The 25727-nt window shown below is 34.4% G+C and overlaps 2 protein-coding genes and 1 long non-coding RNA gene across 3 annotated transcripts; 1 reads left to right on the top strand and 2 right to left on the bottom strand.

The window, feature by feature from the left end:
• The first annotated feature begins 9460 nt into the window (after window positions 1–9460).
• LOC107878838 (kinesin-like protein KIN-14F) lies at window positions 9461–21835 on the top strand. The gene is made up of 18 exons (XM_047393390.1): window positions 9461–9730; window positions 9860–10084; window positions 15579–15742; window positions 16070–16210; window positions 16315–16671; window positions 17152–17220; window positions 17328–17540; window positions 17698–17779; window positions 17891–17986; window positions 18063–18242; window positions 18376–18482; window positions 18611–18789; window positions 18928–19092; window positions 19179–19432; window positions 19655–19818; window positions 19906–20073; window positions 20152–20867; window positions 21233–21835. The coding sequence occupies exons 2-18, from the start codon at window positions 9913–9915 to the stop codon at window positions 21477–21479; spliced, it is 3474 nt and encodes a 1157-aa protein (XP_047249346.1). The 5' UTR covers window positions 9461–9730; window positions 9860–9912; the 3' UTR covers window positions 21480–21835.
• Window positions 15229–20009, bottom strand: LOC107878840. The gene is made up of 5 exons (XR_001676952.2): window positions 19867–20009; window positions 19634–19777; window positions 18972–19096; window positions 16059–16726; window positions 15229–15699 (listed from the first exon to the last, which is right to left on the bottom strand). It is a non-coding gene; the product is annotated as an uncharacterized LOC107878840 (long non-coding RNA).
• A 541-nt stretch (window positions 21836–22376) lies between the features above and the next one.
• On the bottom strand, window positions 22377–25446 carry LOC107878839 (annexin D5). Its single transcript, XM_016725991.2, has 6 exons — window positions 25207–25446; window positions 24125–24270; window positions 23760–23978; window positions 23441–23656; window positions 23274–23363; window positions 22377–22902 (listed from the first exon to the last, which is right to left on the bottom strand). The coding sequence occupies exons 1-6, from the start codon at window positions 25280–25282 to the stop codon at window positions 22699–22701; spliced, it is 951 nt and encodes a 316-aa protein (XP_016581477.2). The 5' UTR covers window positions 25283–25446; the 3' UTR covers window positions 22377–22698.
• Window positions 25447–25727: the final 281 nt, after the last annotated feature.

The raw sequence follows: 25727 nt of genomic DNA, 5'->3' as shown, positions 1-25727 counted from the left end.
AGGTGTTGCCTGATAGGGCCAATAGTAATACACTGTGTGGGACGGAATAAGGGTCCTTTTGAATGGAGTAAAAGAACTTGGAATCGTAGAATCTCGCGATGAAGATAATATAATTCGATTCAAATAAAAAATAATAAAAATCTTATTATCGTGGTAAACCAAACAGCCTATTCTAGAACTAAATTTGTATGTATAGGTACTTCAATCGTATTGTTCTTTTTGTGAAAGTATTTCTTTTTATTTTGGAAATCAAACATTATTATGTTAGCAATTTTTCATCCATCGACGAGTTGTTGTCGACTAAAGATTGGTCAAATGTTCCTTTTATATATATATAAACGAAGAGATTACAACTTAGTATAAATAAATTAAATTTAACACAAAAATCACAATAATGTGTTTCGTATTAGACGTTTTCAAGTTTTTTGTTTTTCTAAAAAAAAATGTATGTTATCTCAAACATCATTATATAGTTAAGTTAATTAATTAAAATACCACATCTTATTTAATTATTGTAAGCATTAACTTCAATAAATTATAAAACATCATGCTTATTTCAATTGATTTGCAGTACGTATTATTAAAGGATCCAAAAAAAAAAAAAAATCCCTTAGATTTTCATTCTATAGTATAGATTATGAAATTTTAATACTTTGGTTCTATTACTCTTTCTGTTTCAATTTATTCAACCTAATTTAATTTTAATTTATTTAAAAAAATTGATCCTGTTCTTTTTGCAACTCTTAATTTCTAACTTTAACATGACATAGTTAAGAGTTAAGATCACAATATTAAAGGATATTTGAATACGTTTAACATATTTTATTAATTTTTGGATTTCCCACCTAATGTGAGGTGATTGGTGTTCGCATTGAAGCTCAATTAAATTCGAATTCACATTTAAAAATATCAAATCAGAAGGTAAAACGCTCCCTAACAAATGCGATTATGGTCTAAAAACTCTGGTTAAAGATGAAGGAGTACTTATCAATTACCACTCTACCACAATTCTTACTATATGTTAATATATTTTTAATTTAAAACCACAAATTTATAAGTATTTTTTATTTTTTAAAATTTCATATAAAGTCAAAATATGTTAATCAATTTAAACCAAGGATTATTTTTTTATTTTTTTTTTGTGGGGGGGGGGGGGGGGGGGGGGGGATATGGTATGACCATTTAAAAAAAAATGGACCCATTTGAAAAGGTGGACATGCTATAGCCAGTCGGCTAAAGTAATTTTCCTTTTTAGCCATTTGACCCAATTGGGCACATGCAGTTTTTATACTCAACTGATACACTTTTATACTTTATTGATACACTTTTTTTTTTTAAAAAAAAAGAAAATTTTATGCAAGCACATGCAGTCTCTATACCCAATTGATACTCTTTTATACCACATTAATACACTTTTATATTACATTGATACACTTGCAGTGTCCATATACTCAATTGATACTCTCTTATACTAGATTGATACATTTTTAGAATGCATGTAGAAACTATATAGAGTCGTATAAAATATGTATCTAAATAATAACTGTAGTTAAAAATTGTATAGAATGTGTATAAAAGTACTATAATTATTATATAGAATATGTACATGTATAGAAACTATATCGTTATTATAAATAAATATATATAATAACGATACAGATTAACTTGATATATCACTTGCCAATCTTTTTTTCCCTATAATTATAACTTATCCTGATAGAGATCACTCGCCAATCTTGTTGGCCCTATTGAAGAAAGTAATATATAGTCAAGACACTATTTTTTTTCTGTTTATCTTTTTCTACAAGTTGCAGTTCAAATTATAGCTTTGTTGCAAGGAAATAATGAAGTTCTTATGCCAAATCTGATTAACGAATTGTGATTCCCTGTAGTTAATCATACGTGAGTGAAAAAAAGACTATTTGTCGAATTTATTATGCAAGTAGCGAGTGTCTATTTATTGATATTATAAATTTAAGTTCTAATTTTATAGAATTAGTTTATTTTAGATATTATTTTTGTCCTTTCCTTTTTTTTCCTAAGTCATAATCAAGAGAAATCTTTTTCATGAGTCATCTTTTGTTGGATAATGTTGGATGAACTCTCATATAGGTCATATAAATATCTTTAAAATTTGACTTATTTCATATAAGGATTTGGATAAGAGAGACAATTAACCAAAATTGCTCCTAAATAAAATAAATTATCTATTTTTTTACCTTGGAAAAAAATTATAACAAGTTCAATACGTAAAACAATAATGAAAAAGACATGAAAAATAATAACCAAAAATAGTAAGAATATGAAAATTTATAAATTTATGTTCTTACAAAATACTATTACCAAGATGTACAAGGTGAAGAAAATCAAGTCTCGACAAATCTTTCATCTATTACGTATATTGTATTTATCCACACAACTCGTATTTAAAATAATCTTCATCTTCAGTTAAGAAAATCAGATCGAGAAATCTTACCCATCCTACCATATTCTTTCATATTACGGACCTAGAAAATTAATTTTAAAATATTGAATATGAAAAATTGTCTCACTCAATTATTTGCTTATCTTTTATTTACCCTTTTTTCACACCAAGAAGAGAATTTTAAAAAAAAGTTCAACTAGACAATAGTGGTCTAGATGTATGTGACACATTTAATTTGCTGTCACACTGTGATTGTAATAATTAGCGGGGGGGGGGGGGGGGGGTATTTATTAATTAATTAAGCAATAATCAAACAATTAAATAGAAAAATCCAATTGGAGGGCTCCACATTTGGTCCTTTTTCCCAATATTTTCAATTTTTCATAATCATTTTTAATCAATCCAAAACAGTATCAACCGACAAATCTGAATTAGTGTGCCCATAGATTAAGCAATGATCTATGTCATAATAAAATCTTTGTCGATTTTGCTTGCTTTTTTCTATTTAGCAAAATTTTAAATAATAATATTTTGTTGGTAATGCAATAAAAAAAATTGAATTTAATCAAGTTCGAAAAATGAACTCATGAGGGAAAAATTACCTAAAGTTGTATAAAAAAATCGATTAAATAATTGATAACCTATCGGTGTGGAACTCCAACACGTCCGTAAAGTCAAACAATGAAAAGAGATCTACTAAATCTCATTATCCTTAAAAGTATATTATGATATTTTAATAATAATTGCTAATAACATAATCATTAGCTATTACAATTCGTCAAATTATAATTAGATCCAAAAATTCATCGATGTAAATTTAAAAAGTTAGTTACTAAACAAAAAGCTTAACAAATCGATCGGGCAAATACGTGTTTACTAGCTTACTAGCTACAACTCTTACTACGCCGTCATCAATATCGATCTCATCAAGAAGAAAACTTTTATACGAAGTTTTATTAGTCCACTAATCGAATGCCCAAAAGCCCATAGGTTTTAACCAAAGTTGATTCTCTCTATATCCATGGATAAACATCAATATTTAGCCATGTATCTTATGTTGTTAATTTTTTATTTGTTGTCTATATCTTTTCATGTATATCTGTATTATTATAAAAGCTCTACTATAAATTGTTGATCAATTTTTACTAAAGAGTACCATTTTTTTTTATCATACTTAAGCTCATTCAAAAGCACATGCAGAAGCCTTTTTCTTATCATATATATAGAGAGAGAGCTGTTAATATGGACCAGATCCGTTGGACCGATCCAACCTGACCTGTAATTTAATAAAATTGGACTTCAATTTTTGCAGCCCATTTAAGAACATAGTTTTTTAGCCCGACGCGGATAAGCCCATGGCCCGCGGCGCTTGAGTAATGTGGGTTGGGCTAGCTCGTGGGCAGACCCGTAAGTCAAATGCATGCAACTATTTAGATTGCTTATTAGTATTTTTATTTGGTTCGAAGGATATCATGTCAAAAGTTATTTAATTTCGCTATTAGGAGTATTCTTTAGGGTGTTGGAGACTTGATTAACAAGTATTAACACTATGTAATATTGTCGGGTAATATTTATGTTTATTAACATTCTAAAATATTATTTTTTTAAAAATGGGCTGGTTCGTGAGACCCGCAACCCACAGAGTAATGGTGTGTGGGCTTGATGTTTTTGGGCCCATCATTTTGATGGGCCTGACCCATCAAACTCAAAGCCCGTGTAGGCTAGCTCGGATGGAATGGGCCGATCCGTATTGACAGCTCTAATTCTATAGTGCAAAAATATTAATTTGATGATTATTATAATTGGTAATGTGATAGTAATGACATATAGATTAGCATATCACATAGCTTATGTTTCCATCCTAATAGCCCACTAAGATTTAGTGTGTTATGGTTTTATTGGTCCACTAATGAAATGCCCAAAAGCCCATAAGTTTTAACCAAAGTTGATTCTCTCTATATCCATGGATAATAAACATCAATTGTTAGCCAATAAATGGAAGTGGGCATTGACAATATTTTGCTATGAAAATATTGATGGGCCATAACTTTGGAAAGAGTAACTGTTACTTCATGCAACTATAGAAAGTGTAAACTATGAGGTGGTTTGGTTGGGAAAGAGTTATTCCAAAGTAACTAATAACGGAATTAGTTATTTTGGGATTAGTTATCTCATTATGCATATGAAATAACTTATGCTATTACTATGGAGTAAATGGTGGGATAAATAATCCCGATACTAACTAATACCTCAAACCAATCAGGAGATAAAATAATATTCCTTCATTTTGTCGTGGGACTGTTTATCCCTTATTACACCAAACGACCCCTAACTCATAACAAAAATATAATGTACATGGGACTTACAACAAATTCCTCTCCATTTTTCTAGATTCTGATGTAAATCTTCGATACTTGTCCTACTAAATTATACATCGATCGCCTGTGAGAGGAAAATTTGTTCACTTTATATGGTGGTACGTAATCCTAAACTCGCAACCAAACTTTTAGGATTATTTCTATCATAATCCATATTTTGGTTTAGTCGATGTTATTGGATTCTCATGTTATATTATTCACAATTAAGATATTCAATCGTGTTGAAGTTCACACTAATTGTAGGAGGAAAATTTGATCTTTTTATATGATATTGAATAATTTTTTATTTTAAATATAAATTTTATTAATTTTACTGCACTGACTATAGTAAACGCCTTCTCGAAAGTCTTAGATATAGTTAGGGGTGGGTCATTAGGAATCATTTGGAAGTGTCATGCCAACATATATCATCATTTTCCCCCCTTCTCTTCTTTTGTCAAAAAAGGGAAAAAGAATGGTGAAAATCTTCTTCTTTTGTCATAATTGCTCATTGTCTATTGGGTTAAAAAATATAAAAGAACAAAGAGTGATCATCTTTACCCTACCTAAAATCCCAAAAGTGAAAGATAATTATTCCTTTCTTCAACTTTCATGCACTAAACACAAATTACCCCACAATTAATGGGGACTCACCTCAAAAGAATTACTCAAATTTAGTCAACTAGGTAAATAAAGATTATAATAAAGAGATTTAATTATTCCATTGAACATTGTCGGTTAACAAGAATGATTTAGGGTGTGTTTAATATGGAGAAAAAAAATTTTATCATCACATGACCACCAACAAAAATAAATAGTTATATGTTTTTTCGAAATAACTTTTTTTTAATGTGATTTTAGGTCTATCTCGTCCTATTTTTTTTATTTTTTTTTTCTGGGAACAACCTTTGTAACTTCATGGTATATCCATGGATTGATCAGTACTTATTTAGAAGATTGTAATTTTTTAATTGTCGTGGTTTTTGTTCCTGCTAATAGTTTAGCACATTCGTTGCTGTTATTATGGGGTCCCTGAAGCACAAGGAGATTTTACTCGTTGGTGTCAATTGGGGGATCTGTGGACTTTTGTTGCTTTTCATGGAGCTTTTGGCCTAATAGGTTTCATGGTATGTCAACTCGAGCTTGCTCGATCTGTTCAATTGAGACCTTACAATGCAATCACATTCTTTGGTCCAATTACTGTTTTTATTTCTGTATTTTTGATTTATCCACTAGATCCCAGAATTTACCATAAACGAGCCGGTGCATGTATCTATAGGTCGAGACATACATGACATGATGATCAAATCATTTCAAGCGACATTCTTTCATTTTATTTTCAACGCATGCTGCTTTTACTTTCATTTTTAACCTTATATAAACTTGTTGACCACATATTCATCTACTTAACATTACATCTTAGTATAACACTTATCACCAATCATGCTATATATTACATGCATGCATAATGGGAACATTTGTATTAAGTTATCACCATGCTGCCATTGAGTTACAAAATCTTGAATAAATCTAGAATTCATCCTTACGTGGCGGAGTCAAGATTTTCACTAAGGGGTTCATAAGTAAATATAAAAACTAATCGAAGGGGGCTTTAATATCTAATATGTATACATAAAAAATAATTTTAATCATGTATATATAGCATAATTTCCCATCGAAGGGGGTTCGGATGAACCCCTGACAGAGGCAGATCTAGAATTTAAAGATTGTGGGTTTCCAACTTATAATTTTTACCACTAGACAAATAACACACTTTGTTTGTGGGTTCCCAACTTATAATTCTTACATCTTTACTAGTTTTTTCAATATAAATTCATGAATCGGACGAAAGTTATGGGTTCCCAGGAACCCGCAGCTTTAGCTGTGCATCCGCCCCTGACCCCTAACCCAAGTGTAGCTCCGCCACTGCGGTCTACGTGCCAATTAAGGTGTGCATGAATGTATGAGCATTATATATGGCTGATATAAGAAAAAGAAAATTAAAAGACAAGATTTTGAATAAAATTAATTTTTTGAACACTTATATATTAAAAAAATTGTCTCAACACACATATACACACATATAATGTGTAAGCATTGATATATACGACATGCAGCATCAAATGTAGTAATTCAACTTTATTATTCAAGAAACTAATTAATAGTCAACGTACTTCATAATAATTAAGTACGATCAAGAGATCTTTTATCACACATAATATTAATAATAGTGCATGCCTCCTCTCGATCTCTAACTCTTTTTTTTTTTTTTCTTTTTCGGGTGAGGTGATTAATTTGGATTCGCACATTGCAAGACCTATTTCTGAAGGCGGATTTTCCAACAGGATTTTCTCATTTTCGAAAACTTGAACTTGTGACCTTAGTTAAGAGCGAAAGAATCCCGAACCACTTATGTAACCTTATCTAACTCCTTTTCACCCTTCTATATATACAATTGAGTTTTTTTTTTTAAAATAAAATAAATAAATTTGGAAATCACACAATTAGTACAAATTATGCATGTCCATCACTCCTTGCTGGTTCAGTGTCGTTTAACCAAAAGTGAGGCCAGTAATTAGTAATAATCAGTATAACTACTTAAGTAACACTACTAGGTAAAAAGGAGACAAGAGTGACTAAGTAAAAGAACATTAAAGAGAATTGTCACCAACATGGTTTGTGGTGTAGTACTGGCCGAGTGGGACTTCTCCACCTTTAATCAGAGGTCTCAGATTCGAGTCCTGGGTATGAAGAAAATTCTGTTGGGAACGCTACCCAAAAAATGGACCCTGCAGTGCGCGATCCAGATTAGTCGGGCTCTAGTGTGGGTATCGGACATCGAGTGAAAATCGAAAAAAGAAAAAGAGAAAATTGTGTGTGTGTGTGTGTGTGGGGTGGGGGTGAGGAGGTTGGGGGGGGGGGAGGGTTGGTTCTAGATTATTGAGAATAATATAATGTTAAAGTGGTCCAATGGCGTATAGTAAAAGGTGACATGATAAACTTTTGCCTCTTAAATCATTCAAAAAGAAGGTATCCAACGCAACGTTCATTTTTTGTACCAACGGACTTTGTTCTCTATACTCTCTCTATATATTCCCTCTTTTTAATATGTTCGACACCCCAACACTTAACGACAACATCGATAATAACAACGCCTCAATATCAAATAAGTTGAGATCGATTATATAAATCGCCACATCTTCATTTAATCTCAACTTAAATCATTATCATAACAAATAAAATAAATGTGAAAGTTAAGTTAAATATTCACACACTTGCACAATCATAAATGTAGATTTATTTTGTATATCTTCATTTTGAAAATAGTGAGTATTTTGTCTTTTCTTGTTTAAATATAATGTGGTATCTGTGATTCCTCATCCTGAATTTTATGTTTATTCAGAGAATCTACTATGACACAAATAGTTTTTGTCCTTCCCTTTTTATAAATTTAAAGTTTGACACGCATTCCGAATGAGTCTTTAGTAATTCATTAAAATTATATAGTAATCATTTAAAAATTAAATAATCGGTGAGATTATAAGTATTTCTCTATTTAAAGTCGAAAAATAAAGACGCTTTTGATAGCTAGGGTATATTTTAGCCTTCAAACAAAATTCGAAATGAATTAGTTGAAGACAAAGTAAGTATCAAATATCGGGTGATTTTTTTTTTTTTTTTTTTAAATATGAGTCTTTTATCACTTAATAACATTATCAATTAATATGTGATTATAATGATCTCCTGTAATTTGTTACAATCTGAATACAAATAAATGACCTTACAAAATCTATATTGTATGATACTTTCTTACCTATCTCTTCTGAAAAAATGTCATTACTATTACAAAGGGTCACAATGTTTCCTTTGAATATAATATTAAAACATTTTAAATAGTAACGTTGTACTACCATATTCTATTTTTAATACATATTTTATCCCAATGATAGAGGAGAATTTTCGCATCGCTGATAAAATTATTATCATGTAATTTAAAGGTTAAATACTCGAATTGAGAAAATAGTCTCTTTCATAGTTGTAGGATTATTAAAGTGTATGGTCTTCACGATTTCTTCTTTTTTTCATACCTTATATATAATGTGAATTTTAATGCATCGGATCGTCGGATAATATAAAAGGAAAAGTGAAAATGTCATAAATTTGTGGCTAGGTCTTGCCGCTCAGTCCAACGTTCAATGGGGCCCATAGTGGAATCCACCTGTCACCACCTGAATTGCTCTCCATCATGCCACGTGGAACCGCTACCCATTGCCGTCAAAAACCGTTAAATCGCTTAACAGTCCATTCACCTTCACTCAAAAATAAAATAAAATAAATAAATCGATTAATGAGAAAATTATTTAGTAAATGAAATTTTTTTATTTCTTCAACCTTTATTCGCGGATGAGTTATATAGTGATCGGCCTTATAAAGCTTATAAGTACTTAATATTTTTTTACGTCACAATTAGAGATTCTTTTTCTTCACAAAAATTAAAATTCAGTTTAAACTTTTAGTATAAATTATTGCAAATATTAAACGATAATTTAATATTTTTCTGTAAGATTAAGTAATATATAACGATGGAATCGTAATTTTGGCTAAATAAAGAAGTAACCACACGATATTTTTCTGTGAACGTCCCCGTTAAAACGAGAGTCCATTAAAGAGATGGTTTTGATTTCCTAAAAAACTTACTATTAAAAAACAGTCTCTCTCTTATGTCTCTCTGCATTAAATAAAAAACTCTCTGTTCCTATATTTTTTTGAGAATCCTTAATTACCATACACACGAGAACCTCCTTCATTTATTCAATTCATATTTTTTTTAGCTGTTCAGATCCAATGGCTTTTAATCTTCTACTAGTTTGATCTTCTTCTTCATTTTTGTATTTTTGTTCAGTTACTTTCCTGAACCGGTGATCACTAATGCTTCACTCTCTGACAGGTACACTGAATCTACTATTTGTTTTTCTCAGTTGAAAGCCAAGCAAATTAAGGCGTAGATGTGCATTTTGAAAGTTTGCATGCTTACGCCAAGTTTGAATGTCTGTTTATATATAATTATTTAATGCAGAACCTGTAAACTCAAAATCAAAATCATAGCTCGGCCTTTGAAGTTAACTGAAGATGCCACAAGAGAGTAAACAAAATCAGATCAATTCATGGTTCATCAGTCCAGTGAAGAATTTGAGAGGATTAAAGGGAAATTTGGGTTATAATGGCAGTAATAATGAAGCTTCTTACACTGAGGAGATGTTCAACGATCGCGATTTAGCTCAAAGAAAAGCTGAAGAAGCAGGTACGTACTGCTCCCTTCCTTCTTCCCTCCCATCTTTTTACTTTTCGCATTTCACTTCTAAAGAATATGAATTTTGATCAACATCTATTCGATTTTAATTTTGTTTTTTCATAATGTTTGTCCTGCTTTATTAACCGTTACTGACGGGCCCAATGGCAAAGCTAGAATTTCATAACAAGAGATTCAAAAATTACTACTAAAATTAAGATTTGAACCTTGACCGCAAGTACTTTCTTAAACCTTCGTTTACCACTATATTGGAATATTTTTCATGTCAAGAGAATAATAATAATAATAATACAAAAATACTGCTTTATTATTGAGCATTATAATTTCCATCAAAGAATATTCAATTGAATCCATTTACCACAACCTACTTCGACGATTAGATAAAAAGGACCGTTCTCGCTACATGAAATGAAGAGCCCCACCAGAAAGGCATATTGTATGCAACCTTACTTTACATTTCTTTCCACAACCTCCTGGAGATCACATGACAACAACTTTACCAGTTATTCCAAGGCTCCCCTTCACTTCGACGATTAGATCACTATGAAAAATGACAAGTCGATATACATAAAAGTTGATGAGGATACTACGATTATAAAAAACAAACAATACGAACAAAAGAACCTACGATGATTCTAAGTGTGGTAGTGGTATTGTTGCACCTAAGAATTAAAATTTAAGATGAAAAAAAATGACATAAAGAAACAAAAGAATGTCCCTCACATCATGATGTTATGGAGTTGTTGGGAACTTTGAGTTTTTGACTTACACTTTGAAAAGTTTCCACTGGCAACTTTGGTCCACCCCCATTACTATACTTTTGCTAACTAATTAGGATAGTTAATATATATTTTTCCTTGAATGACGCTTTAAAGAAGTTGATAATCATTTAATTACACCAAAGTGCACTACCAAGTACTAACCTTATGTTACACGACTTGGGATAAAGATTGGATCCAAATAATATAGCTCTACTTTTATGTACATGTGGGCCAAATTGTACTGAATAATCCAGGACTTGAACTTTTTTGTAATCAATAAAGCAGGATCTAATATTGTCGGAGTCAGGATTTTTACTGAAGTCATCTTAATATCATATGTGGGTTCAATTTTAGGACAAAAAAAAAAAAAAGGTAAATTGGCCATAGTCATTTATAGGTCTATGGAGGATGAAATGTTAATGTTGATAGAGGTGCATTCATTTGATTACATTAGTGAATCTAGAATTTTCAATTTATAAGCTCTATTTTCTTAACAAAAAATAAAATACCTTATTGGATTATGAATAAATTTTATTTTAATGCAATTATAAAATTTGAGCGAAAATTATTGTATTTTATCGGACCCCTAAAAATAACGGTTGCTTTACCCTGTATGAATGTCCTTTTCAGGTCACGAATTGACTCTCAATTGAGATGTTTTAATTTTTTTTGAAATCTTTTATCACAAATCCTGGCTCCGTCGCTGTCGATTTCAGGAGCCTCTACTTTTAGGTAGGAAAATATGGACGTGAAAGCAAATGTGTAGTAGAAAAAGATTTGGACCTTTGAGCTTTAAGTAGGGCTATATCATATGATATTATTGCCTGCAAAAATTGATGGATTACAAGAGAAAAACATTTCTGCAACAAAAAGGCAAAAAATGTAGCTCACAATATGGCTAAGTTTGCATTAAATACTGACAAGAAATTATATTTGTTAATTATCCTGAAATGGAATGTAGGTATAAGAAAACAAACTATTACTTGCTAAAATAACTATTGCAACAACATACCAACTGTAACTCCACATGTGGGTTTGGGGACGGTGATGTGTATGCAACCTATCTTGTGAAGGTTAAAAGACGGTTTCTGATAGATCCCCGACTCAAGTAAAGCATATTCAAACCAAGTATGAAAAGGAAATTGTTGAAGTATCGAGTTATTTGCTGTTATTTTTCTTTTTTAGTTTAGTAATTTTATTTCTGAAATTCAGTTATTTAAGTTGATATAGAATAGGATTTATTAAATCCTAGTTGAAGTTAGAATAGAATTTTATCAGTTTCCTAATTAGAAATAGAATAAGAGTATTTTTGTCTATTTATATTCTCAGATGTGAATGAATAAATAAGCAAAATATTTTTTTATCCTCAAACGTTTTCTTCTTCTCTGTGTTCTGTAGAACAACAATTGGTATCAAGAGCCAATTTCTTGAGGGATCTGTGAGAGAGAAGACCCCCAAAAATAACCCTGCGTAAAAGTCAATATTGTTATGGCTTCCAACAATTTTTCAATTCCTTCACCCCCAATTTTTTCTGGTGAGAATTATCCAATTTGGGCTATCAAGATGAGAACATACTTGCGCGCATATGATCTGTGGCAAGTGGTAGAGGTAGAGGTTGGAGGAGAGGTAAATTATTTTCCAGATAATCCAACTATGGCGCAAATCAAGAATCACAGAGAAGAGGTTGCAAAAAACTTTAAAGCTCTCTCTTGCATACAATCAACACTTCCGGAAGTAATTTTTGCTAGATTTATGATGAATGAGACTGTAAAGGAGGCTTGGGACAAGTTGAAAGAAGAATTTCATGGAAGTGACAAGATTAGGCAAATAAAAGTGATAAATCTGAGAAGAGAGTTTGAAATTCTCAGAATGAAGGATTCAGAAACTATAGAAGAATTCTCCAACAAGTTGATGAAGGTTGTAAACCAAATCAGACTTATGGGAGAAGAGCTTACAGATTCAAGAATTTTGGAAAAGGTTTTGTGAGTTTGCCGGAAAGATTTGAAGCAAAGATCTCCTCACTCAAAGATTCGAAGGATCTCACAAAACTATCACCTTCAGAACTTGTACATGCCCTTCAAACTCAAGAGCAAAGAAGATCCTTGAGACTAGAAGAAGGTACTGAAACTGCTCTTCAAGCCAAGTTCAAAGGGAAGATGCAGTTGCAAAAGGAAGGTAAAATCCTAGTAACTTCTACTAATTCTTGTAGAAGAAGTCAAGGTGATTCTCGCAATGGAGTCGAGAAGAAAGAAAACTTTCCTCCATGCAAGTATTGCAAAAAAACCAATCATAAAGAGGATGATTGTTGGTTTAAGGGGAAGAAACTACCTCTCAATGTAGATATTGCAATGAGCTTGGTCATATTGAAAGGTTTTGCAGAGTGAAGAAGGAGAACAACCAACAAACTCAAAAAACCAACGTTTCGGAAGTTGAAGAAAACACATTGAATGATGAAAACACATGGTTTCTGGATAGTGGTTGCACTCAACACATGACCAGCAAACGAGAATATTTTATGAAGTTACAATCTGCCAAAGGTAGTGTCAAGTTGGCCGATAAAACCAAGTTGGATATTGTTGGTAAAGGAATTGTGGCAATTGAAGCTCCAAAGGTACTAAATTTATTTAAGATGTTTTATTGGTACCTAATCTTGACCAAAATTTATTGAGTGTTGGTCAAATGCTAGAAAAAGATTATATGTTACTGTTCAAAGATAAAAAATGTGTTGTTTCTGATTCTAGCGGCCAAGAAGTGATTACAGTTGAAATGATAAAAAGAAGTTTTTCTTTGAATTGAAACTCAAATTCTGAGCAAATTTGTCGAAGTAGTCAATGTGAGTAGGTTATTTTGACCACCAAGCACAATGATGACAAACAATATATCTGGGAATCACAAACAGGTGGTTCAGTCACTGTTACAAGGGATGTAAATGTTGAGCAATGGAGAAGAGGACCAAGGATAACTCTCTTCCTCAAGGAAGACCAGCTGGAGTATTTGGAAGAAATGAAAGCTTTTATAGAAGAGAAAAATTGTAAGATGGATTATTTGGAGCAGAAGATGGCTCATGCTGAACAAGAAACTAAACAGTTAAAATATAGATGTATGATGCTGGAGTCCTCAAATACTGTTTGTACACGTGCTGATGAAATAATGATTGATCATACTGATGATGGACACCTGAAGCATGAGATGATTTTCCTAACTGGAGGATATGATGGTGTATCATGGTTATCAACATTGGACTTGTATTTACCTTCATTCGATGTGTTAAATTCACTTAAACCAATGAATTCAGTCCGTGCATATGCCTCGGTTGCAAAGCTGAGTGGAGAATTTTATGCATTTGGTGGTGGAACTGGAAAATTGTGGTATGACACAGTTGAATCGTACAACCCAGCTAATGCTGAATGGACTATGTGCCCTTGTTTAAAAGAGATATGGGGTAGCTTAGCTGGTGCAACTTTGAAGGACAAAATATTTGCAATTTGTGGTGGAAATGGGATTGAATGCTTTTCAGAGGTTATTCATCAGATTTTTGCTGAGAAACTAGCTGTCTGCCAAGCATATTTAAATTTTGTTCCTAGGAAAATGTCAGGAAAAAAATTCTGGACTAAATATTCAAGGGCTGAATACCTTCACAGTACAAAAAATTTTGTTGCAACTTTTGCCAAGGCTTCTGAAGATGAGGAGCTTATAGTTCTCTTGAAGCAAGATGTTATGTTAGCATCTGAAGCTCGAAAAAAGATGAACAACATCAAGTTATATGTTTGGAGGGTGTTCATTATGGATAACTGTGAGGAGCTTATGCCCGAGAACCTTGGATTTGTGAAGGGTGTTGTGGACTCTGATTATTTGTCTCTCAACATCTCTGGTGAGATGCTACAACAGAGCAAGATTATCAAGGTGATTAGGAAGAACCTTGTGAAAAAATGTTTTGAGATGTTCAATGAAATTGCTGAGAACAAGGAGGATCAACTCGCTGATATATTTACCAAAGCTCTTCCAAAAGAAACTCTTCGTGAACAACTTGGAGTTACCAGCAAACAACTCAAGGAGGAGTGTTGAAGTATTGAGTTATTTGTTGTTATTTTTCTTGTTTAGTTTAGTAATTTTATTTCTGAAATTCAGTTATTTAAGTTGATATAGAATAGGATTTATTAGTATCCTAGTTAGTTAGAATATAATTTTATTAGTTTCCTAGTTAGAAATAGAATAGAAGTATTTTTGTCTATTTATATTCTCAGATGTGGATGAATAAATAAGCAGAATATTTTTTTATCCTCCAACGTTTTCTTCTTCTCTGTGTTATGTAGAACAACACAAAATACAGTAGCAAATCAGCCATGTTAAAAGTAAAGGAGATGGGAACATGTGTAGAGATACAAAAAATACGGTAAGTCGGTAACCGGATCACAAATAATACACTAAATATTCTTGAGGAAGGACGAACAGGCAACTAGTAAAGTTGCTGCCATGTGACTAGGTCATGGGTTCAAGGCCTTGGAAACAACCTTTGACAGAAATGCAAGGTAAGGCTACGTACAATACACCCTTGTGTGGTGGGGCCCTTCCCCGGACACCGTGTATAGCGGTAGCCCTTGAAGGACGACCAGGCAACATAGGAACATAGGAACATACGTTAGTAGATACACCATGCATGAGGCACATGACATTGTTAATTTTGCTTCTAAATTTACCGACTAAAACTAGGAACTAACTTGCAGCTGCAAGGAGGTACCAGGCGGCGGAATGGCTGATACAGATAGACTCTGGTGCATCGGAGGTACTCCCAAAAGAACCGAGCGAAGAAGAATTCCGTTGTGCTCTTCGCAATGGCCTCATTCTCTGCAATGTCCTGAACAAAGTCAATCCTGGTGCTGTTCACAAGGTACTTGTGGCGTTCAACTTATCTAGAACATAATCAGTTGTCATAAATTTTAAGTTATATGCACTGACATTATAATTCATTTTTTATGATATCAGTGAAATTTTACCGGTTATACTATATTTTCGAAGTTATTGTATCAGGTTTGATATGTAGGGCTACATGTTTTTGTAAGTCAACTTTGTACAAATTCTTTGTACTGTCGATGCACAAAACATAAACTCGTCCATAAAATCTCGGATTAGTAACTTTAAACACAGTTTATGTCCTTAAAAGAAGGGAGTCTTGAACAGCTAAGTAACTAACCGTGTTTTGATACCTGAGATATAGGTGGTGGTCAATTCAGTGGTCGATATGTCCTCGGAATGTGCAGCCCAGTCTGCTATTCAATACTTCGAGAACATGAGGAATTTCCTTGTAGCTGTTGGCAAAATGCAGCTTTTAACATTCGAAGCATCTGATCTTGAAAAGGTTAGATTCATCAGTTTGTTCACATTGGCTCGGACTATATGCAATTATGTTTCGCATTGTTTTTCCAAGGTACATCGTATTGAGCAAAGGTTTTGAACTTGTAGGGTGGTTCATCAAACAAAGTTGTAGACTGCATTTTGTGCCTTAAAGGATATTATGAATGGAAACAAGCTGGAGGAATTGGAGTTTGGAAGTATGGTGGAACTGTCAGGATCACATCTTGTCCCAAAGGATCACCGTCCTCATTTGGTGGTAGTGATGCAGATGAGTCAGTGGATGACTCCGAGTCATCACAATTCGACCAGCTGTTGGAATTTCTCCATTTATCTGGCGAGGTCTCGCTTGAAGAATCAAATGCTGCCAATATACTGACCTTCCTCTTTGATCGCTTTGGTCTCGGGCTTCTACAGGCTTATCTTATGGAGAGCAATGGAGTTGAGGACTTACCTATGAATTCAATGGTAGGTAAGACTGTGTAGTTTATCTGAAAACAGGAAGTCCTTATTACGTTGTAACCTGCCAATAGAAGTCGCAGCTAGTTAGATTGCTATAACTTTTGTAAAATCTATCAGCAAACAAGTCGTTTATATATGCATTTCATTTACGCCTCATAAATAAATGGATATGTGGGAAAACATAGGAATTATAAAATGAACGGATACATGAAGCAAGTGGAACATAATATCAAAGGCCATATTGTAGTTTTATCAAGGGCTTCTATCGATAAGAGCTTCGGTGACTACCATATTCAGAAGGCATAATACATAAATAGACGCTCAAAATTTAGCCTACAAGTAAATAGAAACTCATCCTCGTTACCACTCACGGTGGGGGTAAGGCTTGCGTACACTCTACCTTTCCGAGACCCAACCTGGGGGATTACACCGGGCATGCTATTGTTGTTGTATTTCTTCTTGTGGACTAAGGATGAACATCTTCAGGTAATTGATGCTGTGCTGAGGAAAGTAGTCAAGAACTTCTCTGGATTGCTGGTTTCTCAAAGCAATCAGGTAATTAAAGCAACTTTATCGTGGCATTTTCTTGTGTAATACCAATATTAATGCCAATCACCATTGTCACCAAATGCGGTAGCTGACAGTTACTTTGATATCTGCAGCTCAGTCTTTTTCTGAAGAAAATATTGGCAGATGAGTGCAGTCCTTTATCAAGATCAGAAGTTCTCGAAGCCATATCAAATTATTTGCGGCACAGAACTAGTTTGGTCTCCAATGATTGCATTTGTGGTGGAAAACGTCAATGCAACTGGCATAATAATGGTTTCGCCACTGCCAATGAAGAAATAGTTGATGTTCAACGAAAGGAGTTAGAGGTATGATAATTTGGCTACGACTAGTTACACTCATACAATTTTCCCCCTCCCTAGGTTCGGAGGCAGTAAGGCAGCTCATTGGATTCTGGATAAATTGTTTTCACCCCACTAATACAACATTTTGGCCAAATTCTGGTCTCTTAATTTTATGTTTCAGGAGCTCAAGATCTTTTACAGAGAGACCAAGCTTGATGTTCAAAAGTATAAGTCGGGATGGGAAGAAGAATTTAGAAGGCTCGGTTAGTACTATGTTAATGTCCCTCTACGTACAAAAATGAATTAAACTTCAGTTAATCTGTTAACTCTATAATCTTTTTACTGTATCTGAATCTGAGAGTGATTTTCTTCAGTGCACCATATTAAGGGCCTTGAGGTGGCCTCCTCTTCTTATCACAAAGTTTTGGAAGAAAATCGCTTTCTGTACAATCAAGTACAAGACCTAAAAGGTAAGTTTCTTGAATTCTCACATTTTCGTTAAAATATTCATGACCATGGAAATTAAGTTTACTTCCACTTCACCAGGGACGATAAGGGTTTATTGTAGAGTTAGGCCTTTCCTATCAGGACAACCTGATATGCAGTCCACAGTAGATTATATCGGAGAAAATGGAGATATCATGATTGTCAATCCTCGTAAGCAGGGTAAAGATGCTAGGAAGATTTTCACTTTCAACAAGGTCTTTGGAACTAAAGTAACTCAACGTATGTCTCCTTTCTTGGCTCGTTCTAGCACCTTCTCCCTTTTTCATTTGTAATATGTAGCATATTTCCTTCTCGTTATTATGATTGCCTGTGCAGAATATCTGAGAAATCTATCCTTCACTTGTATTTGCAGAACAAATATACGTGGACACTCAGCCATTGGTTAGATCCGTCCTTGATGGTTTTAATGTCTGTATCTTTGCCTACGGACAGACTGGCTCAGGAAAGACATACACCATGGTAATTTTAAGTGATATAAGTGCTATCATTTGTTTTATGGGATTGAATTTTGTGTTATGTACTTCAAGTATCGATAACACTATGTTGCATTTTGATATCTTACAACTGCATATATTTCATGCTTCCAGAGCGGCCCAGACTTGACCACCGAGGAGACATGGGGTGTAAATTATCGTGCTTTGCGTGATTTATTCAGCACTACAAAGGAAAGACAGGACATGATAGAGTATGAAGTGGGAGTCCAAATGATCGAGATATATAATGAACAAGTGCGAGATCTCTTAGTCATTGACGGGGCTAACAGGCGATATCCTTTACATGGATTTATGATGAATTATATAGTAACATGCTCACCTAAACTGCATCACTTACACAGTCAACAAATTTGGTTTTAACTTCAGGAAAAGTGAATTCAATTTTGTAGTCTAACCTTAACATTCCACACATTGGATATACGAAATAATTCTCAACTGAATGGTCTCAACGTACCTGACGCTAGTCTGATTCCAGTTACATGCACTCAAGATGTTCTTGATTTGATGAGAATTGGGCAAAAGAACCGTGCTGTCGGTGCTACTGCTTTAAATGAGCGTAGCAGCAGGTCTCACAGGTACCTGTTACATAAGTAGACGAACATTATGAACTGTCGCATGATGTATTGGTGAATTTCCTCTTTAATTCTTCCTACTTTTGCAGTATTCTGACAGTTCATGTTCGAGGAAAAGAGTTGGTATCTGGATCTACATTAAAGGGCTGCCTTCACCTCGTAGATTTAGCTGGAAGTGAGAGAGTAGATAAATCTGAAGCTGTTGGCGAGAGACTGAAGGAGGCGCAACATATAAACAAATCTTTGTCGGCATTAGGAGATGTTATCTCCGCTCTTGCACAAAAAAGCTCACATATTCCTTACAGAAATAGCAAGCTTACCCAAGTATTACAAGACTCATTAGGTAGACAGTGATCACTTCTTGTTCATTTTCTCAATCGTGAGTTTAGTTCGTTAATGCAAATTCGTTTACATCCAATAATGATAGTATTCTTATGTCGAACTAGCTAGGCTTGTTACACACATGCATGATCCTGCTTAAAAAGACCGAAAACTTAGTACCGTTAGTTTATGATGTTCAATGAGGCTTATATCACCTTTTTACCTTCTGTGTACTCCTTCACAGGCGGTCAGGCAAAGACGTTGATGTTCGTGCACATAAATCCAGAGGCAGATGCATTTGGAGAAACAGTTAGCACACTCAAATTTGCTGAGAGGGTTGCCTCCATCGATCTTGGTGCAGCAAAATCTAACAAAGAAACTGGTGAAATCCGAGACATGAAAGAAGAGGTCTAACTTCTTAATCCCTTGTTGAAAATACCAAAAATTTTCTTGTACCTGTAATTGATCGTCTTTGTGTTTTTCTGGTTGATTTAGATCTCGAACCTTAAGCAAGTACTGGAGAAGAAGGAGGCTGAACTTGAACTCCTAAAAAGCGGTGCAAATGTTCGAGGACAAGCATCACCTCTACGAACGATGAGACACATTGGCAATGGTAGCTTGAAAACGGAAGCCAATCAGCGCCCTCTAGATGACAGTAGAGAGGTAAATGAGTTGGAAATCCAAGTAAAACATCATATTCACAGACTTGCAACTTATATTACTTCTGTTGTGGTGAGATAGGTAAGAAGCTGTTCATCAGGCAAACAAAGGAGGTCGCAGTTCCCCTCGAAGTTCATGGACAAGGATTTTGTGCCAAAAATGCCCTTGCTCTCAGAGGAAAAATCAGCAGCCTCCGCCATGAGGAGATCACCATCTCCACCTGTTAGAAGATCAATATCAACAGATAGAGGTGCTCATATCAGAAGCAGAATCAAACCTGAAACAACACTTGAAAATCCACCAGTAACGAAACTGCCCTTTCCTGCTAGAGCTGCTGTCACTATCACTAAACCCGTTACCAATATGCCTGCTATTGTCTCTTCGGATAAAACGAGAGGATATCAGAGTTTACGAGAGCAAACCAGGCAGGAAAATATCTCTGATGTTCTATATAGCCTCCAGAAGATGAGCAACAGGAAAATTCCAGAACATGATGAGGAGCAGTTTAAGCAAGTGCTTAATGTACGACAAGGTGCAATCAGGAAAAGTAAAAACGAGAACAAGATCAAAGCCAAGCATCATCAATTATCAACTAAAATACAGATTAAATCAGATGTTTCAGTGACCTTGCTTTCTGATGGAGGTCATGGTGGAATGATTGACGATGCTCGCAGAAGCGACGTTTCTGAGTCTGAAAATGAGAATGGATTTGTCGGATCCAATATAAGCGGCACCATAAAGTTTGGTAATGGAAATCTTCCAAGAAGCTTCTCAAGGAACTCTCAAAATGTTGAACGGTATGACTAACTTCCTTGAGAATTAACATGCTACTCCATCCGTTTCAATTTATTTGTCTAGTTTTGATCTGGCTCGGAGTTTAAGAAAGTAAAGAAGACTCTTGGATCTTGTGGTCTCCAACTAAAGATATGTATAATGTACCGAAATATCCTTTGATCTTGTTGTCTTAACCATAACACGTGGAAAGTTAGAATTAAGAGTCGTCAAAAAAGGAAAGAGGCATTCTTCTCGAATCATACTAAAAAGTAAAGTAAGACAGACAAATTGAAATGGAAGGAGTATATAATAACTTTTTTTTGGACTGGCAAAACTTGAATGAATGTAGCACCCTTTCTGTTTGTATTAACTGAATGGTTTTATGCAGAGAAATATCACAGACAGTTGAAGCATTTCTTGCTGGTAAATATGAAGACAGACCGTCAAGTGGCAATAACATGCTTCGGAATACTGAGGTAAACAATTCATGCAATCCGGAATTCAGGAAACCAGAAGATAAACCTTTGAATGCCAATAGAATTGCTCGGAATTCAAAGGAAGTGAACAACTCATTGGCTCCGGAACTGAGAAGAAGCAGATCAACACCACGTGGAAAGTTCATGTTTTTGCCCTGAGAGAAGTTCGATATTTACATACTGCACATCATTTGGATCACAACTAATTTGGTAGTTCTTGTACAGCCACTACATACGTTTTGGAGCTTCCCGCCATACAAGTTCAAGAAAGTTGAGATGGTTGAAGATGTCATTGAGGACTTCAACAACCAGTAATGTATCCTCAAACTTCATTTGAAGTGATATATATTATCATGGATTTATATACAAACTGGTTAAACTTTAAAATATATGTAAAAAAGAGTTGTACTTTGTTTTGGTATATGAAATGAAAGATCAAAGGATTTTGTGAGCAATCTACTCTGAATTTATTAGATTTTTTCATTAATTCAAGGCAAGATTTAAAGATTGTTCCTTACAAAGTCTCTTCCTAGCACCAGCATTGAAAGATTTATTGGCAATATCTCATCTATAGGTTACCATGACTAATGAGTAATGACTTTCAACTTAGGAAATTAGTCCTCAGGCATGACGGAATACCTAGCATTATAAGATTCATCGGTCTAGCAGTCAAATAAGGCAGTTTAACCAAAGTAGTCGCGAATTAAAGTGAGAATACTTATCATGGTTAAGTGATAAAAGTATATGCAGGACACATCTTGCATTCATTTACATGGTGTAAACACCGGGTGCAGATAAGTATTTTCTGTTCCATTTATTGTCTATTTAATTTTGACTCCTGCTATATAACTCTTCCGCGTCTGATAATTGATTTGCCAGTGTGACTCTGGTACAGCCTGAAGAGTTAAATAACCTTGTCTTCATGATATATTTATTCCTCGAAGGTCATTTGGTTAGGATTCTACTAATAATGAAAATTCAAGTTATATTTTCTTGTGATTTTCTTAAACATCTCTATCTATGTCAATTATATTTGAACAGCTTTAAGAGACAAGATCAAATTAAACTCAGCAATTGAGTATTAGTTAACATATGGTCGTGTACAAAGGCTGTTCAGGATCAAACCAAATTAACACAGGTTGAATTCATACTTGTTTTATGGCATACCAACTTGGGAGTGAGGGAAGGGAAATGGGGGAAGAGGATTACAAGATGGGGAGTCGAATCCTCACCAACAAGGTGAAAGTTCAGGTAGCCAGCCAACCAGCTGAGCTACTGTGATTCCCCGTCATACCAACATTCAAATTTCATGCTTTATATAAAGGCTTCAACGCTGATGACATACTTTAAGCACCTGATTTATGGTGCTGGCTCTCCATTAGTGGGCAGTCCCCAGAAGAGATAGAAGAAAGGTCCGATAATCACCAGAAGTCTCCGAATGAACTGCATCGTTCAGAGATCTCTTATGCTTCTTCTGGTATTCTGCTTTTATATACTCCATATCGATCTCAGTTCGCGTGACTAGTATTCTAATGAGAGTTGTATCGTCTGTCCCCAAGCCCTTCATAGCCTTGTGCAACTCCTGTATTCATTAATAAACATATTTATAGTGCAGATAAGCAGCACCACTGAGTGTTTAAGCAGTACATTTCATTTAAGAGATAAGCAGAAAAGAATGGTTTACTAAATTAGACAAAAATGACCAAACATAAACATCGTTAGAAGTTTCACTTCCATGTCTAAGTTGAGATATAGAGCCAAAAAGAATAAGAAGTATCCAGAGTAAGAAGGCAGTATAAAATATGAAGGAAGAACATATATCATAGTAATATAGAGGCGATGCATCTGGACGAGGAGTTCATGGAAGCATGAGTTCAAAAATATCCGTGTTGTAGGGTGAATCATTATCGTTTCTATGACTTGATAAGAATTTTTAAAAATGTAATAACGTACCTTTGCAAAGTATTTTGCTGTATTCTCAGCACACTGCAAAATAGTCAAGAGTGCAAACTCAAAGAGTCCAGAGGTTTCACTTTTTACAGCCTGCAACAGTCGCTGTTCATCAGTTAACTAAAATGGAAAATCTGTATATGTTTGCTAAATGAAGTCAGACAGCTTACCTTTTTCAACGAGTTACCGTACATGCTGTGATAAGCAGCACTAACAGCAGCCAAATGTGTCCTGCTTCTTTCAGAAAAGATCCGGATAAACGTATTCTCATCAGTTCCCAATTTCTTCTCCCCGGCTTTGAAAAGAGCTTTAGCATCATGTTCCAGCGAAGCTCTGTCAACTTCTGGTCCTTCATAGCGCATTGTGCTTACATATGCTAGAAGCAACTGTAACGATTAGGCAAAAATAATTAATCTTTATCTTAGCCACAAAAGCATTTTGGCTGATTACTTACTTGATTCTTTCCACAAACAACATAGCCATGACTACCTTTTTATGATCTTCAAATGCCACAAACTCAATATCTTGCTCAAGGTAGACGTCAAACATGGAATGATAAAGTTGTTTGAAATATTGTATTTGCGAAGGAGTCCGCGAACATATCACTTCAGTGGCAGCTTTTGGATCAACAATATCACCACTCAAAGCGTTCCTTACTATCGTAGCATCCCTTCCTGCCGGATCATACATCCATAGCAAGACTGCTTTCTGGAATAATTCAAAAAGATAAAGAAGATAGTGAAACAGACGACAGCATTAAGAACGAGGAATCACAAATTCTGCCAATTCCAACATTCCTTCCTTCAATAACTGATCCTAGTTCTTGTTTAATATACTAGTGACAAGATCAATACCTCAAGATTACCGCTAAGCTCTTTGGATAAGCGTTTGTTGAGCTCTTCAGAGTACATACTTCTGTATTCCTGTTGAATTAGAGCACGCTGAGTTGCATCACGATGGGCAACAATGTTAATGACTGCTGCTTTATCACATCCAAATCCTGCATAACACAAGTAATTTGCTCGAAGTTCAGAAAAGAATAGAAACACACTATCATTTAGTGAAATGCGCCGCTTTGAAGTCCCTTCCTGATTTTCAAGTACCATATAGACGCACTAATAACAAAACGTAGCTGTTTCGTGTCTCCTGTCTGATACTTTGACTGTTCAAAGTAATCTATGCAATACAGAAACTACAGAGCCTGCACGAATGAATATCAACAACTACGCTGCAGTACCAACTATATAAAACAACGAAGCCTGCAACCAATGTTTCATTTGCTCTATTTCCTTGATTCATTCAACACCAAAAAAAAGCTTCTTTTATATGGTTTCTTCATTACTGTATTTTCTTTTCTTAGTGATTTTGATATACTTTACTTGAGCCGCTAAGCCGAGGGTCTATCGGAAACCACCTCTCTACCTTCACAAGATAGGAATAAGGTTGCGTACACACCATCCTCCCCGGACCCAGTTGCATAATCTAGATTTGGGGTTACAGTGGGTATGTTGTTGTTATTGTAACATATGCTACTTACTACAACAACATACCTAGCATAATCCCACAAATTGGGTCTAGGGAGGGTAGGTAGAGTGTACGCCGACCTTACCCCTAGAGATAGAGATAAGCTATGCCACTCGAACTCTCATAAAATGTTATTGCACTGGTGTCGGATCCTTCAAAAATGCAAAATACACTACTTCTGCAGAATCCAACATGCACCCATCAACACACAATTCAAATTACATTAACAATAGCTCGGTGCACTAAAGCTCCCGCCATGCGCGGGGTGGGGGAAGGGTCCATCGTACGCAGCCTCACCTTACATGACCTCCTGCCGTCAACTTTACCAGTTACTCTAATGCTCCCCTTCTAAATGAAAGAATCAAGAAATGAAGTATATTTATTAATTAAAAGAAAAAGGTGAAGTGTTTACCCTTGAAAGCTTTGTAAAGTTGTATGGCATCATCATGAGGTGAAGTTAAAACTGGAGGAACACTTAGACTTGCCATTTCCTCTGTGTCTATCTTGATTTACATTGAGCTTATCAATAAGAAAAATCAAAGGTGTAAGGCATTAGCAATCAATTTGGCCAACTACTTGGACAGACTTTTGATGTAGGCAAGGACCAAACTATGTAACCACTTTACACCAACACCACATGTTATGTAATAAACGAGTGCGTCTCAGCAAGGTAGAGTGTATATTTATACAGGTAGAATTTTTTCTTTTTTTCAAAACAGCTCGAAAAATTATAAATTGAAATATTTAGGTATAATTTATATAATAATTAAAATTGTATTAAAAGAATATTAGATATTTTACGATTAAGGAAAAAATTTAAATAGTGACATAAAAAAGAGATATTTACATATGAGCCTGAATAGACATTTTTTTTTTTTGTAAAGATAAAAATGATAGTTGGATAAAAATATTCTTAGTTTAAATAGTGGATAA

Source organism: Capsicum annuum, chromosome 7 (assembly GCF_002878395.1).
Source record: "Capsicum annuum cultivar UCD-10X-F1 chromosome 7, UCD10Xv1.1, whole genome shotgun sequence".
NCBI lineage: Eukaryota > Viridiplantae > Streptophyta > Magnoliopsida > Solanales > Solanaceae > Capsicum > Capsicum annuum.
The sequence above is the reverse complement of the archived record's forward strand: the minus strand, read 5'-3'. Positions and strand labels throughout refer to the sequence as shown.

Bases quoted from the DNA above. Each gene is read 5' to 3' on its own strand.
- LOC107878838 (XM_047393390.1), top strand. From the start codon at position 9,913: ATGCCACAAGAGAGTAAACAAAATCAGATCAATTCATGGTTCATCAGT. The intron at 10,085-15,578 runs GTACGTACTGCT...ACTAACTTGCAG, and splicing joins AAGAAAAGCTGAAGAAGCAG to CTGCAAGGAGGTACCAGGCG. The intron at 16,211-16,314 runs GTTAGATTCATC...TTGAACTTGTAG, and splicing joins AAGCATCTGATCTTGAAAAG to GGTGGTTCATCAAACAAAGT.
- LOC107878839 (XM_016725991.2), bottom strand. From the start codon at position 25,282: ATGGCAAGTCTAAGTGTTCCTCCAGTTTTAACTTCACCTCATGATGAT. The intron at 23,657-23,759 runs GTAGTCATGGCT...TAATCGTTACAG, and splicing joins CATTTGAAGATCATAAAAAG to TTGCTTCTAGCATATGTAAG. The intron at 23,364-23,440 runs GTAAGCTGTCTG...CGACTGTTGCAG, and splicing joins ACGGTAACTCGTTGAAAAAG to GCTGTAAAAAGTGAAACCTC.